General features: G+C 42.2%; 1 protein-coding gene across 2 annotated transcripts in view; it reads right to left on the bottom strand.

The window, feature by feature from the left end:
• Nucleotides 1-16,617, bottom strand: part of PDS5B (PDS5 cohesin associated factor B) — a 260,336-nt gene that overhangs the window by 104,501 nt on the left and 139,218 nt on the right. For both annotated transcript variants that reach the window (XM_038410765.2, XM_038410755.2), the window contains exons 9-11: nt 5,786-5,901; nt 3,217-3,311; nt 949-1,094 (exon numbers count right to left, since the gene is read on the bottom strand). In XM_038410765.2, coding sequence (XP_038266693.1) covers nt 949-1,094; nt 3,217-3,311; nt 5,786-5,901 — 357 coding nt within the window. The remainder of the gene's footprint in view (nt 1-948; nt 1,095-3,216; nt 3,312-5,785; nt 5,902-16,617) is intronic.

Raw genomic sequence — 16,617 nt, 5'->3', positions numbered from 1 at the left:
AATGAAAAGCGAGCAACTTGACAGGCTGAGGATGATTGAATATTTTTCACTTTATTCCACAATAAATTTTGAATTCTGTGTTCTACGTTTTTCAAAAAATATTTCAGTATCTTGGAAGGATTTCATTTTTTATTTACAAATACTAATATAGCAAAGACAACAAATGATACAGAAAATACCATTAAAATAGTTGTAAGACCATAGACTGAACACAATCCACAGTACTACAATGCAAGACTATGGTTTGATTTTTGGTCTCTATTTATGAGCTGGCAGGGACAGAGCACTATGGGAAAAGGATATTCAGGTCCTAGGGCAAGAGAATGCCTCACTGTTTAGCAGTGACTATTCCAGCTAAATATAAATGATCACCAATAATTTCTCCAAAGGGAATCCTGCCAAGTTCTCCTCAGCTGGAAGGATAATGGTTACACAATGGTACCTCAAGAGTGGGATGTTTAAAATGGGATATTTCTCAGGGCTCAATAAGTGACACTCATTTTGTCATGCCCTAGGAAGAGAAGAAAGTGGACTGAAGTGAACGCTCCATTACGCTATGATGCAATACTCCAAAGAACATAGTTTGTTGTCTACTTGTCTTTGACAAAGACACATACTATGGTGTTACCAGATAGTTCAACAATAACCTTTCAATCACAAGTAATTTTTCTCTTCAGTTTTAACTTTTTTTTAACCATTAGACTTCAAAATATTTTAAAACTGGAAATTTCAGATGAATAAACTTAAAACTATCAATGGTAAATGTTTTTATATTATTTAATAGTTTTTATAATCTGTTAAAATGAAAAATTTTAATTCGGGTGTTTTTAAAAACCAAAGTTTTTACCTAAAATTTCTTACCTAAAAACAGAACGCTAAATTTATTACAAGATATTTGAGACCAACACTACTATGATTAATCACTATTAGAACTAATCTATGTCTTACCCGTTTGTCCAGTGTTCTCTCTCTTACAAAATTAAGTAGGTGATCATTGACAAGCAAAAGATCTTTTTTAGCAGCAGTAACTATGGATACAATAACATCATGCCTAATGGCTTCTTCAGGGTCATGTGACCTTACTTTAAGATATTCTGAAAGAAAAATACTATAATTAAAATGAAATATTTATGCAGCTTTAACTGTGTTTAATTCCCTAGAGACTGCTTAAAGAAATATGACTAAAATGAGCCACATTTTACACTATTTCAAACATCAAGTATAAAGTCACTGAATTCATCATAAGGTGAGATGAACTGCCAGTTATTTAGCAAACTTTTGTTACTTAGAGTACAGTATATATAATAATTATTCCACTATTAGTCTCTCAGCTCCCTATAATTAGAAGCTTTTTATTTTTGTTAATAGTTCATTCATTCAGATATACAGATTAAGATAGTCTTTCCCAGGCTACTTCATGGTATCCCTAATTGGTAACTATTTCCTCTGCCTGATCACCAATATTTTAAAAACAATACAAGGGGTGGGGGGAGCTCAGAATCTGTAATAAAATACATAACCTTTTTGCCAGTACAGTCATTTAATCAAATTTGTACAAAACTGATGGCAGACCAGAAGTCATTGAACAGTGATCACTGTTCAGTGATCAATGAAAAATGAGTCATCGCAAACAACCAGCATTAGTACTACTGGCAACAAGCTGCAGTGCCATGGACAAAGTCCAGAAATAATGAAGTCCTGACTTCAATTTACAGAGGTTTTGAAATTTTGAAAGCTATACTTCCCAGGGTGTGTGGGGTTTTTTCTTTATTAAAGAAAAAAAGGATAATTTGGCTAAAGCAGGTGGGCAAACTATGGTCTGCAGGCCAGATCTGGCCCCTCAGGGCTTTGGATCCAGCCCGTGTGATTGCCCCCCGTGGTGCTGCAGGCCCCGCACCACTCTCAGAAGCGGCTAGCACTACATCCTTAGGGCCTGGGGGGGCTCCATGCATTGCCCTTGCCTCCAGGCACCACCCCCCACAGCTCCCATTGGCTGGAAACAGGGAACTGCAGACAATGGGAGTTTCGGGGGAGGTATCTAGAGGTGTGGCAAGGGCAGCACGTGGAGCCCAATGCGTGCTGCTGCCATCCCAGAGCCGCTTTGGGTAAGCAGCACCGGGCTGGAGCCTGAACCCCTCCTGCACCCCACCCCCCAACTCCCTGCCCGCACCTTGCACCCCAACCCCCTGCCCTCAGCCCCTGCCACACCCCGCATGTGCCCCAATGCCCTGCCCTGAGCCCCCTGCTGAACCCTTCCTGCTCTGAGCCCTGTCGCACCCCGCACCCCTCCTGCACCCCAACCCCCTGCCCTGAGCTCCCTCCCGCAGTCTGCACCCCTCCTGCACCCCTGCCCTGAGCCCCCTCCTGCCCTCTGCACCCCAACCCCCTTCCCTGAGCCCCCTCCTCTGCCCCAATTCCTTGCCCTGAGCCCGTTTCTGCACACCGCACCCCAATCCCCTGCTCTGGCCCTGCATACAATTTCCCCACCCAGACGTGGCCCTCGGCCCAAAAAGTTTGCCCACCCCTGGGCTAAAGTGATATTTTCTAAAAGAATTCACCTAGAGGACACAGTAATGAACTAAAGTCAGTGACACAGTATTCAAAAAAGTTCTCATCCATAGTTATAAAGGTTGGAACTTAAAGATATTTTTCTATGACTCAGACTTAAATGGGGGGGGGGGGGAGAGAAACCTATACAAATCCACTATTCTCCATCTCTCTAAGCATTCCACAGTGCAGGTCAGGAAGCCTAGTTCCGGACATGAAAGCAGACAAAAAAGTCAACTCAGCCATACTTCGAGGACAACAGAAGGAACACAATTAACCTTTTGTTTAGTAAAAGATTGAAAATAATGTGCTGAAATTTCAGGTGAAAGATTTCCTCAGCTATATTTGTGTTATTTTGCTCTGCTTATCTGAAACACTTCATACTATATTCTGTGAAGATCATGGAAACAGTGGTGATTAGGTAGTTATTAATTACTGAAAATACAAGCGTAATCTGGTCCAAAATCTTAAATTCATCTTTGCTGATATTTATCAGCTTTTCCATTTTTCATTCACTGTAAAAATATACTTAACCAGCACATTTCAAAACTGCATTTTTCGCAAATGTTGCAAAGCCACAGTAGTAACCAGATACCTAATTCTGCTATTACCCTTGGGAACAAGATAAAAAATCCTGAAGACTATTAACCATAAAAAAAAACCTGGTACCTGTTAAATCTTTTGCTAGATCTGGATGGTTCATAAGGCAGTGGCTAGCAAATTTCACACATTCAAGCCGGATAGGTACGTGGATATCATTAAACCTGTTTTAGGAACAAACACTGCATTTAATAAATCAAGATGTATGTGTAACTCAACATTATTTTATTTCATTTCCATCAAAGCACTGTGCCTATTTCTATATACAAAGCACTGAAATAGTGATAGTCCAAGACTGATCTTGAACTAGGAGAGACTCTCTCTCACATTTTCACTTAAGAATTTCAGAGTAGCAGCTGTGTTAGTCTGTATTCGCAAAAAAGAAAAGGAGTACTTGTGGCACCTTACAGACGAACAAATTTATCTGAGCATAAGCTTTCGTGAGCTACAGCTCACTTCATCGGATGCATTCGATGAAGTGAGCTGTAGCTCACGAAAGCTTATGCTCACATAAATTTGTTAGTCTCTAAGGTGCCACAAATACTCCTTTTCTTTTTTTCCCCACTTAAGAGTAGCACCTTCCCACTTCCTGTCCACTTGTATCATGCAATCCTGTATACATACAATTAAGTTCTATGTCTTTGATTCCATCTCTAAGGGCTGCGGATTCAGTTGATGAACTGATCAATAGGATTAGACTAGATGTTTTGGGACATAGGGCAAAGTGTTCCAGGAACCATCATCTGCTTTTACATTTAGCTAAGGCAGCATGAAGCAACCTAACTTAAATGAACACAAAATAGATGTAGCTATTTTCTAGCCCTTTTCTTTTCCAACTATGTCTGTGCTTCTCATGTATGGATGCATGCATAAAATAGATGTTCTTAATTTTACACTGATAATTTGATTGGTCTTGCAAAATCTCATTTAAAAAGGAAACTTGGAAGTATTTCCTATATACACACACTTTATTTGCCTTTTTGCTTATTATCTTCCCCTAATGAACATGGAAAACTCCCATGAACATAAATGGCAGTTATTTAAGGGTAGCAGACATTCGTTTTAAAATATATATGGAAATGGTGGATAACGGACCATCTGAACATCAAGTATTTAAATAGTAATATGAAGAATCACATGGGTTTCACTAAAAAAAATTAGTTTCCTAAATTGACAATCCCAAACAATCTATTCCTCTTTGAACTGAATAATGTAAGGCAACATTAATAGGTTTCTATATGCATCAAATGTAACCTAATAGGAATCTGTTTAAAGATGGACTACTTTAAAAATAGTTAAAACTTAAAAAAAAAAGTCAACAGAAGCATATGAATATATTTGACAATATTCAATCTAGTCTCATGTTTGATTTTGATTGGCATTGTGCTATAGAACTATCCAACTTTAAATTACTTTGTAATATGATCAAATACAAATTTAATATAAGATACTATACAAAAGGAATTCTTTGGAAAAAATCAAATGCCTTGTGCAATATTTTCAAAATCTCTAAACTAAAATTATATAAATTAAATAAATTTAAATTTCCAAATTTTTAAAAATATAAATTCAAGACTGTGACAACACAGCGCTAATGTCATTTAACAGTATATGAGAAAAACTTTTGGCACAATTAAGACTGCATTTGAATGTAATAATGCTATACAAAAAAAAGATTAGCACATAATTTAGAAAACAAATATAGAATTCACTATATTTGAATGAAAATGGATTTATAAAAGTCTATTATAAAATGTAACTTTACTGGTTACTTATTTTTTAAAATGTCTAAAAGATTCTACAGAACAAATATTGAGTTTTCAAATTTGTAACCTTCTTAAAACAGCCACTGTGATTAGTTGATGACAGAGTAATAAGACATCTTCATTACTATTTTACTTTACAATGAAGTATTTTCTGCTAGGCCCAATTCGCATCTAGTATTTTTTTTAAATATAGTATGCAAATATGTTTGATAGTGTCTTCAAAAACAATTTCAGTCAAAACAACTCTTCTACATTGAAATTTTCTAAACTTTTTATCTGTTGAAAATTTCTCTGAATACTGATATTTTATCGTCTTAATATGATGTAATAATATTTTCAGTATGAACTATTGCCCACTTGCATTAATTTACAGGAATTAGCACTGACCCAACATCAGGTACGCTTTCACTACAGTCTTTATACCAATATTCTTAAACACAGCAATTATTATTCAGTAAGATACAATATACAGTATAAGCATACAGTATATACAGTTTCAGGATCACTTAAATATAATCTACCACCACCAATGCCATCTGATGTTATTTTAAAAGTTATTAACTCATTATTTCACAGTTTTAAATATCTGAAAAAAGTAAAATAAAATGCTGTTATCTTGGCAATGGCAGTAAAGAAATTTACTATATTATAATTATATCAGTAAAGAAAAGGGCTGGTTTATAATTATGAGCTCTATAGAATCACAGATGTAATATCTTTAATATTATCTGTGTCATATTTCAGAGCAAGCAGCAGAATATAATTCTTACTTATGCATAGATTATACTTATTTTAAATAAAGGAAATTTGTAAAATGTTGAATTATACTTCATTGTTTATCCCTGTGGGAAGGGAACTAAAACAGTGTATACCTCCCCAAGTAGCACTGCCAAAGTGGTTTGTTTTGAGATGCCAACTCTGAATCCTTTGCCCCAAACATTTTTGCTAGTAGTTTTACAACCTGCAGGCGTTCTTCATTGTCATTGCTCTGGAAAATGAACACATTTTTCAAAAATAAAAACTGTATAAATGATTTTTACATATTTATCTTACATTACATACATTTATCTTCAGAAAAATTAAAATGCAGATTAAAATATATAGTTCTGGTATACAGCAATCTGTGTTTCAGAGAGATAAGCTATTAATCATGGAGATGAGGAAATTAATATAGAAATTAAGGAAGTTCAAATAAAGATGCAATGTAGAGTGCCCCAATAATGCAAACCTGTTTAAAGAATACCAGGCTTATGTACATTATTTTAATCCTCCTTAACCGTTTGCTAATCATTTTTATCTATATTTGTTCAAAACTAACAGAAGTTAGGCATACTTATACAACCAAACTTAAGCAAATAATGAATGAGGTAAAATGCAACATTAAAACACAATTTAGAATACTGTCTACAAAAAATGTTCTAGATATATTCTATACATTCTATAAAAATGTTCTAGATATCTCCTACTGTTGATATAATGAGAAACCTGAGCAAGGAGTAAGGTTCACTGCCCCTAAGATTTTATCAAGTCATCACTGAAGGCTCTTCAGGATAAATTTTCAAAAGAAACTAGTGATATAGTGCCTCAATTTTTTGGGTGCCCAACTTGAGAGACACCTTGAGGCCTCATGTTCAGAAAGTGATGAGCAACAAACTTAAAAAAAAATCAGGCCATTTTCAAATGCTCTCTCAAAAATTGGGTCCCCCAAATTGAGCCATCCAAACATCCTGGTTACTTTTGAAAATTTAGGCTTTTATAATTCAATACTTCCCAAAACTACAACACTTCCTAAAACTATGCTTTTAGTTGGAAATTAAATTTGCTCTTACACAGTTCAAAATGATATTCTAGCTAAATATTCCAGTACTAATTTTCATTCCCACCTGTTTGAAGTACAAAACATATCCTTTAAGTTTAAAATATACTGTAGAGATGTTGTCACATTGGTTAGCTTTCTATACATTTAGAATTCACCACACAATGACATACATATTTTTGCATTAAGTAAGGAACATGAAAAGGTTCTCCCATGGCTACACTCGCAGTTTAATGCTGCTTCTTTGCCCCTCCACAGTCATTAGCTGGGCACTCCTGGCTCCTCCCACTCTCCTTCCTGCTGATATAATACAAGGGGAGTGTTGAGGCAGGAAGGTACTGTTCCACTATCATAGACATACTTATCATATCCATCCAACCCTGTCTACCTCCGTTGGAGTTAGCCTCTATCATCAAGAAATGAGAGCAAGATGGTCTTCATTATCATTTCCTAGTCTGACTTGGTGCCCTACTGTTCGATACACTCTACATACCAATGGTTACTGTGTGGGGAAAGCACAACAAGTTGGGCTTGCCCCAACTTGGATGGCATCTCCTAATTCCAGCAATACCATTTTAAAGGAGTTCTGGCCACTATTAAATGTCACAATTTGTACGAAGGCACCACTACACTCTCCAGCAGTGGCCTCTAATGTCACCTCCAGCTACTCAGGAACAGGTTGAAAATGTTTGCTGTAAATTTATTTTCACACAATTTTCAAAATCTGAAAATATTTCACATATTTACAATGAACATGCTCAGCTCTGCAATGTAACTATAGTTGTAAGAAATAGCCATATCCAAAATATGTTGCTCATATAAATACTGAGCATTTCACATGAGAATGGAGACAGCCCTTAGCTTGAATACCGTATTTATTTGGCAACAGAATAATTCAATATATTTTACTTCTAAAATTAACCAATAAATTCCTTGGTTATGGTTCTGCTTTATTATTAGCAAGAACTGGCAACAATGATATGATTTTATTCTGTTACAACTGTGTATTTATCTGTCCATTTTTTCAGATGAATGTTCCAGTTCCAAATTTGCCATTCTATTATGTGATAATAAGGCAGATGGTGGCAATATTTTCAAGAAAACTATTTTTCAGTTTCTGCTCTTTTATTCAGTTTATAGGACTATTTGTCTGTCATTGGCTTCAACAAGTTCCAGGGATACAGCATCTTTTCGAAACTCATGCCAAGAATTTGTCTACTTGTGCGATTTCCTGCCTAACCACCTGGACAAAAAAAACAAAAAAAACCCCCAAAGATTTGCACAGACTAATACTATATGCTAATCTACTTTCCTTGCAGGGAGAAAAGTCATGCATACCATCATACACTGAAGCATCACTCCTGATTTTGCCATATAAATTCCAGAATCTGACTGACACTGGCAAGCCAGATGCCAGCTCTTGCCAAGACTGGAGGCATTAGCTAAGAACTAACAAATTCCTATCTGGAGACCAGACCAGTTCAGCTGTATGTTAGTTTTACTCAAAACAGGTATTATGTCTTATAAGAATGTATTTAGGGTTTAGACTACATGAAATGCCTGTAAGATGCTGCATGCTTTAGTCCCACATGTTATGTCAGTATTCCATACTATAAGAAAATAAGTAAGTTTTTCTTTATAACTTTGAAAATGTTTGCCATTAACTTATAAACTCAGGTACAGGAATCATCCCCCCCCCCCAATACAGAAGGGCTATCAAAATCAGATGTGCCATCAAGGAACATCACAATACAAAGGATTGATTAATGGCCCTATCACACCTTGGAAATGCTAAATGCAAGGAAGCTCGTCCTGTGGGCTTGGAAGCTGAGTGAAGGAAATAAAACAAAGGCTATGGTTACAGTTGAGAATTTACAGCAACACAGCTGTAACGGATGTAGTGTAGATGCTCTAAAGCTATCTCTACGCTATCACTTTTATCAGTGTAAAGAACGATGACTTACCTTCTTGTAACTGTTGTTCAAGATGTTGTTCACGTCCATTCCAATCAGGTGCGCGCGCGCACGTGCACGGTAGCCAGAAGATTTTTCCCCGAGCAGCAGCCATAGGCTCGCCCCCGGGCGCCCCCTGGACTCACGCCTTCATGGGACCCAATATATAGCCCTGCCAACCCGCCACCTCCTCAGTTCCTTCTTGCCAGCTACTCTGACGGAGGAGTAGGAGGGTGGGGTTTGGAATGGACGTGAACACCACATCTTGCAGATTACTTACAAGAAGGTGAGTAACCATTCTTTCTTTGAGTGCTTGTTCATGTCGATTCTAATCGGGTGACTCACAAGCCCAAGTTCAAGAGGCGGGGTTGGAGTCGTCCACTGATTGGAGCACTGCTCGTCCAAAGGCTGCATCATCTCTGGCCTACTGAGTAATCACATAGTGCATGGTGAAAGTGTGGATAGAGGACCATATCGCTGCTCTGCAGATTTCCTGAACCTACACCAGGAACACTGTTGACGAAGCCTGTGCCCTGTTGGACTGCGCAGCAATCAGGGGCGCGGAAACTCCTGCCATGTTGTAACATTCCCAGATGCAGAATGTGATCCACAACAAAATGCATTGTGATGACAGAGGCAGACTTTTCATTCTGTCTGCCACTGCCACAAATAACTGGACCGATTTTCTGAATGGCTTTGTTCTCTCAATATAAAAGGCTAGTGTCCTGTGGACATCCAGAGTGGAGTGTCTGCTCCGTGTCTCTGGAATGCAGCTTATGGTAGAAAACTGGGAGAAAGATGTCTTGTTTGATGTGAAGCTCTGACACCACCTTTGGAAGGAAAGTAGGATGAGATCTGAGCTGCACCTTGTCCTTATAGAACACAGTATATGGGGGCTCTAAGGTTAGGGCCCTGAGTTAAAACACTCTCCTAGTCGAGGTTATTACCAGGAACACCACCTTGTAAGAGAGAGAGAGGAGGGAGCATGTTGCCAAGGACTCAAAGGGTGGTCCCATTAGTCTAGAAAGGACCAGGTTCAGGTCCCAGACTGGGACAGGCTATTGGACATGAAGACATAACCTGTTGAGCCCTTTTAAAAACTGGCTGGCCATAGGGTTAGCAAACACCGAGCGGCCCTCCTAGCCCAGGTGAAAGGTGGCTAAATGCACCCTTATTGATGACAACAAAATCCCCTGCTGCTTCAGACTGAGGAGGTAGTCCAGAATAAGCAGCACTGGGGCCAGCGTCAGGGATGAATGGAGCTGTGCCGACCAGACTGAAAATTTCTTCCACTTGGCAAGGTAGGTGGCTCTTGTAGAAGGTTTTCTACTGCCAAGCAGGACCCGTCTAACCTATTCTGAAAAGGAAAGCTCCATCGGGTTCAACCATAGACCTTCCACACCGCGAGGTGAAGTGTATAGAGGCTCAGATGTTGAAGATGACCATGATCTTACGTCAGAAGGTCCAGGAAGAGTGGCCAGGTGACTGGGGCTTCTATGGACATGTTTAAGAGAGATGTGTACCAGTGAGGTCAGGGCCATGCTGGAGCTATCAATATAACGTGAGCTAGTTCCCTCCGATCTTGAGGAGCATCTTGTGAACAAGCGTTATGGACAGAAAGGCATATAGGAGACAATCTCCCCAGTGGAGGAGGAACGTGTCTGCTCTGGAGCCCGGGCTGTGGTTCTGGAAGGAGCATAACTGTTAGCACTTCCTGTTGTGTAGCGTGGCGACTAGGTCTATCTGGGGAAATCCCCATCTCTGGAAGATTGAAATCATGACATCCGGACGAAGGGACCACTCGTGGCCATGAAATGACCTGCTGAGGTGATCCGCCAGCTCGTTCTGTACCCTGGGAAGGTACGACACTTGCAGCTGTATTGAATGTTCTACACAGAAGTCCCACAGCATGAGGGCTTCCTGGCACAGTGGAGAGGAGACCGTGTTTGTTGATGTAGAACATGGCGGTCGTGTTGTCCGTCACGACTGATACACATTGTCCTGCTACGTATGTCCGGAAGGCCTGGCACGCCGCTCTCAGCTCTCCAACACTGATGTGGAGAGCCAAATCTGGCTGCGGACTGGTGAAGGGGACCCGATAGCATACCTCCTGAGGGTCAAGCCACCACAGTAAGGAGTCGAGGACCAGGTGAAGTAGGGTCGCTAGCCTGTCTAGGCTGTCTCTGGCTGGGCAGTATACTGATGCCAGCCACGACTGAAGAGGTCGTACTCTGAGCCTGGAATGCTGCACCACATAGGCACAAGCCGCCATGTGTCCCAGAAGATTCAGGCAGTTTCTTGCTGTTGTGGTGGGAAACAGGCTGAGGCCTCGAATGGTATCCGTGAGGGCCTAAAACCTCGCTTGCGGCAGATATGCCCTAGCCTGGGTCAAGTCCAATATTGACCCAATATTGACCCTATAAACGCTATCCTCTGGACGGGGGATAGAGTGCACTTTTTGCTTTGTTTAAAAGGAGACCCAGGTTGACGAAGATGACTCTGATAAACTTGACCTGAGCCTCGGGAATAAAAGCCCTTGGCCCCGTGTTCCTCAGGAACCTGCTCCACTGCCCCTAAAGATACAAACAACTGCACCGCTTGGATAAGGAGTTGCTCATGAGAAGGGTACCTGAAGAGCGACTGGGAAGGGCTGGAGGGCACAGAATTGGATGGAGTATCCCCTCTTTACCGTGCAGAGCACCCATCAGTCCGAGGGGATACGGGACAATGCACGGTACAAAGGAGATAGTTGGGACGAGAAGGTAAGGCAAGGTGGATCCATTGCCAGGTATGGTATACCACACTCGACTGCCTTCAGAAAGCATGCTTGGGGCCTAAAGACTGCTTCAGTTGTCCCAAGCTCTGGCCAGAAGGTTGACATGGCCTTCTCCTGCCACTTCTGATACACCTTCTGAAGCCATCTTGGTAGTTCTGTTGATCGAACCTCTGGGTAGGCTGCGGGCAGAAGTGTCTCCGCTGATTGGAGGGCGTACAGAGGCCCAGGGACCTGAGGGTAGCTCTGGAGTCCTTCACACTATTTAGCCTTTTGTCTGTTTTCTCAGAAAATAGAGTCTCACCCTCGAAAGGCAGGTCCTGTATCATTTGTTGGATCTCAAAGGGAAAACCCGATACCTGGAGCCATGAGTCCCTTCTCATGGCTACACCTGTGGCCATAACTCTAGTATCAGCATCTGCCAAGTCCACTGCTGCTTGCAGGGATGGCCTGAAAATCAACGTCCCCTCCTAGACCAAAGCAGAGAACTTGGCCCAGGAGTCCAAGGGGAGCAACCCTGTGAACTTAGCCATCACCAAGCAGGTATTCTATGAGAACCTGTTGATGATGGCCTCTTGGTTGGAGATGTGGAGTTGTAGTCCCCCCGTGGAGTATATCTTCCACCCAAAAAGGTCAAGCTTTTTTGCATCCCTATTCTTGGGGGAAGGGTCTTGGAAACCTTGCCTCTCTCTCGTTTGAAAAGTTCACCAGAGAGTCAGCTTGTAGGTGGGTGTATAAATGTTCATAGCCTTGGAGGGCACAAAGTACCATCACTCATTGCGGTTGGTGGTGGGGAGGCCGGGATTTGCCACAGGGTCTTGATCATGTCCATGATGGTTTTAATTAGCGGTAAGGCTATACAGGAAGGGCCCCAAAGGGGCCAGAATGTCTACAATAGGGTCAGCATCATCTGTAACTTCTTCTCCCTTAATGCCCAGAACCCCAACTTCTGCAACAGCCTGGAGTCTTCCAGGGCTGGGGCAATGGTAGCAGCTATGAGTGTCTCATCCGGGGAAGATGACGACAAGGCCACTAAGGGAGGTGGTCGCTCCCTTCCATCCCGACCAGAGGAATCACATGAGCCGGTGGGGACAGTGATGGGCTGGGCTGGTCTTGGTGCCGAGAAGAGTGCCAGTGTTGACATCGCCCCCGACGTTGGTGCCAGAAGCGCTCTCAGGTGGTATGTTTGCAGCGTGGTGGTCATAGACTTTGGTGTAGACAGTGTCGATGACTGCGTCAGTGCCAGTGCCGTCGCAGGAGCCGGTGCCGCAGTTGGTGCCGAGGGCGCTGTCGGCATTGTGACCTGAGCCACTGGCACCTTTGGTGTTAAGGGCAGTGCCAAAGGGGGCGCCGCCATCGGCAATGTTGATGCAGATGATGGCATCGACACCGGAGGTAGCTGCTCGACCCCTGGACATGGTGGGACAAAGGTAGCAGACACACTGAAGCAGCACCCGAGCAAAAGTGTTGGCTCCGACCCTGGGCTTGGTGGAAAGCCCATTGTGTCCAGAAGGGTCACTGAGCTGGGTTCTGCCATGAGGGGCCCATTGCCTCCGTTGGGACCTTCTACAGTGCCTGGAGGATGACCTTCTGCTCCTGCTATATAGTCAGAGCGGTAAGAGTCCGACTCAGAAGCCTCAGATACAAGGACCAAGGCACCTCTTGATGTGGAGCATTGGGAGTCCTGGGACCGACTACACTCCCTAAATAGAGGTGCTAGCATATGTGGTTGCCAAGGCAATGGGGAGCGGCACAACATCATAGCTAGCTTTCCTTTAGATGGCACAGGACAGGATGGAGCCTGTGGTGCCGATGTTGTCTCCTATCTGGGGGAGTGGGGGCAGGAGAGAACAGCACTGTGAGTCTGAGCAGGTCCTGCACTGCCCCCAAACTTTTCAGGAGTAGACGGAAGTGGTAGGCTCTCAGAGGGGTTCAGTGAATGCAATTGGCCTGAATTTGACTGCCTCACCTGGGCAGAAGTCAACGAGGCCACCCCTTGCATCTCAAAGCTGTGCCCCCCCCGTAGTGCCACTGATGGCTGGTCTCTGGGTCTAGGTATTGGGGATCGACCCCTTTCGACCCTCTTCTTCTTCTGCATTGGCGACTGGGATGTGTGCCGAAGGTTGGAGTGTCCTCGAGATGCTCCATGCTGGTGCCGAGGCTTCTTGGGCACGTCTTTCTTTGGCATCTGGTCCCTCGAAGAGGGTGCCGGTGTGCCCCTCACCGAAGACGACATGCTGGTGGTAGGGTCCCTGGCACCTGGGTCCGACTGTGGTCGAAGAGCTGCCTCCATGAGCATGATTTTAAGCTGCTGCTTGCTCTCTTTCAGGGTTCTTGGTCCGAATTCATGACAGATTTTACAACAGTCTTTTTGGTGACCTTAGCCCAGACACCATAAACAAGAGGTGTGAGAGTCACTCTTAGGCATGTGCTTCACACAATCCTTGCAAGTCTTGAAACCCGGGGATCGCAGAATGCCCTGAGGGCACCAAAGAAAGGGGGAAACGGGGGGGAAAGAAGGACCCATAACAGAACCTAAAACTAATTAACTAGATAAACTATACTAACTGACTAAACAAGACGAATACAATGAGAGTCAAGCGGCTAAGCCACTTGCCGGAGCAAAAGCCAGGGAAGTTTCAGATACCATCACTGCCAGTAAGAAGGAACTGAGGGGATAGGTTGGCAGGGATCTGTATTGGGCGTCATGAAGGCGCAACTCTAGGGGGCGCCCAGGCCAACCCTACAGCGGCTGCTGCTGCTAGGGGAAAAAAAATCTTCTTGCTACTGTGCACGTGTACACACTTGATTGGAATCGACATGAACAAGCACTTGAACAACTTATGTCGCTAAAGGGTGTGAAAAAAACATACCCCTGAGCGACAAATTACACTGACAAAAGGACCAGTGTAGATAGTGCTATGTCAGCGGGAGAGCTTCTCTCCTGTTGGCATAGAGCGGCTACATGAGAGAGCTTACAGAGACATAGCTGCATCAGTATAGCTGTGCTGCTGTAAGCTCTAGTGTAGGCCAGGGCTGGGTGGTAAAATAGATTGGAGGGTTTAAAGGCCATCTGTGATTTCATGGTGTACCTGTTGCATTGATCTAGGAGTTCACAGCTGTTACTGGCTTGATGAAATATAATGATAGAACACACTACCAGTTTGGGGTGTCTGCCCCGTTTCTGATAGTCTGCCCTGAAGTACGCACTCATGGCAGTGAGCCACTCCAGACAGCAGGACACTGACATTATGTAGTTGACATCTCTTCTCTCTCACTAATCTGGCTTTTATCATTCATTATCTTTACAATAAGACCTACAAACTACTGCCTCAATTTGGCCACTTTCCTAGATGTCTTATTTATAAACCTTCACTCTTCTCAATGTTGTACAGAGTGGCAAACTGACTTCCAAGAATATCAATCTGCTCCTCAGGTGTTCAGCTAGACAAGAATGCATAATTATCATTCCCATATCAAGGAATCTCAATTTGTGCTTCCCACTTCACGATAGGTTCATAAACCTAACAAATGCTCTATGGGAAGAAGGGCAATGAAAGAACGTAAAAATATGACATTTAATCTGTCTATATAAAAAAACTTCCACCACCAGCATCTATGGTCCAATTGAGGGAATCAGCATTTGCATAGTCTGCCACCAATCTAAACATTCTGGAAAGATTTTTCTGAAACCCAATATTAAAAGAAATGTTTCCACTGAAACTTCAGTGAAAACTAGTGTCAAAAATATTCCTTTGAAATGTATGTAACCAGAGCCGTTAAGGAAACATGCACATATACAAACGTGCATTCAGGTCTTTCAGGCTTCATGTAGCAGATCCTCACTATTTGCAGATTAACTATGGCATATTATGCACACAGGCAGAAGGAACGTCAATGGTGCAAAATATATGCCCAATCCTCCAGTCAATACCAAAAACAACTTTGACAGGACTACATCACTGCAGTAAAGGAGACAAGAGCAACCATTTATTCCTCCACCATCAATTAGAAGAATTAGTTAGGGATGGTGGGGTTGCTAATATGATGAATGCCAGTGAAAATGAGTTAGGATCAGAGGCTAAAACAGGGAAACAACAAGTTAAAAATACTTAGACAAATTAAATGTCTTCAAGTAACAAGCCTGATGAAATGCATGCTAGAATACACAAGAGGCTGACTGAGGAGATATCTGAGCCATTAGCAATTATCTTTGAAAAGTCATGGAAGATCGGTGAGAGTCCAGAAGCCTGGAAAAGAGCAAATATAGTGCCAATCAATAAAAAGGGAAATAAAGACAACCTGGAGAATTAGAGACCAGTCAACTTAATTTCTCTACCCGGAAAGATAATGGAGCAAATAATTAAGCAATCAGTTTGCAAACACCTAGAAGATAATAAGATAAGTAACAGTCAACATGGATTTGTCAAGAACAAATCATGTCGAACTAATCTGATAGCTTTCTTTGACAGGGTAACAAGCCTTGTGGATGAGGGGAGGAAGTGGTAGACATGGTAGAGCTTGATTTCAGTAAAACTTTTGATACTGTCTTGCATAATCGTCTCGTAAACAAACTAGGGAAATGCAACCTAGATGGAGCTACTATAAGGTGCGTGTATAACTGGTTGGAAAACCATTCCCAGAGACTAGTTATCAGTGGTTCACAATCATGCTGGAAGGGCATTACAAGGGGTCCTGAAGGGGATTAGTTCTGGGTCTGGTTCTGGTTCTGTTCAATATCTTCATCAATTATTTAGATAATGGCAGAGAGAGTACACTTATAAAGTTTGTGGACAATACCAAGCTGGGAGGGATTGCAAGTGCTTTGGAGGATAGGATAATAATTCAAAATGATTGGGACAATCATTGGGAGAATGATTGGGAGAAATGGTCTGAAGAAAACAGGATGAAATTCAATAAGGACAAATGCAAAGTACTCCACTTAGGAAGGAGCAATCACTTGCACACACTCAAAATGGGAAATGAGTGCCTCGGAAGGGGTACTGCGGAAAGGGATCTGGGGGTCAGTGGACCACAAACTAAATATGAGTCAACAGTGTAACACTGTTGCAAAAAAAGTGAACATCATTCTGGGATGTATTAGCAGGAGTGTTGCAAGCAAGACATAAGAAGTAATTCTTCCGCTCTATTCCGCACTGATTA

Source organism: Dermochelys coriacea, chromosome 1 (genome assembly GCF_009764565.3).
Source record: "Dermochelys coriacea isolate rDerCor1 chromosome 1, rDerCor1.pri.v4, whole genome shotgun sequence".
In the NCBI taxonomy this organism is placed as follows: domain Eukaryota; kingdom Metazoa; phylum Chordata; order Testudines; family Dermochelyidae; genus Dermochelys; species Dermochelys coriacea.
The sequence above is the reverse complement of the archived record's forward strand: the minus strand, read 5'-3'. Positions and strand labels throughout refer to the sequence as shown.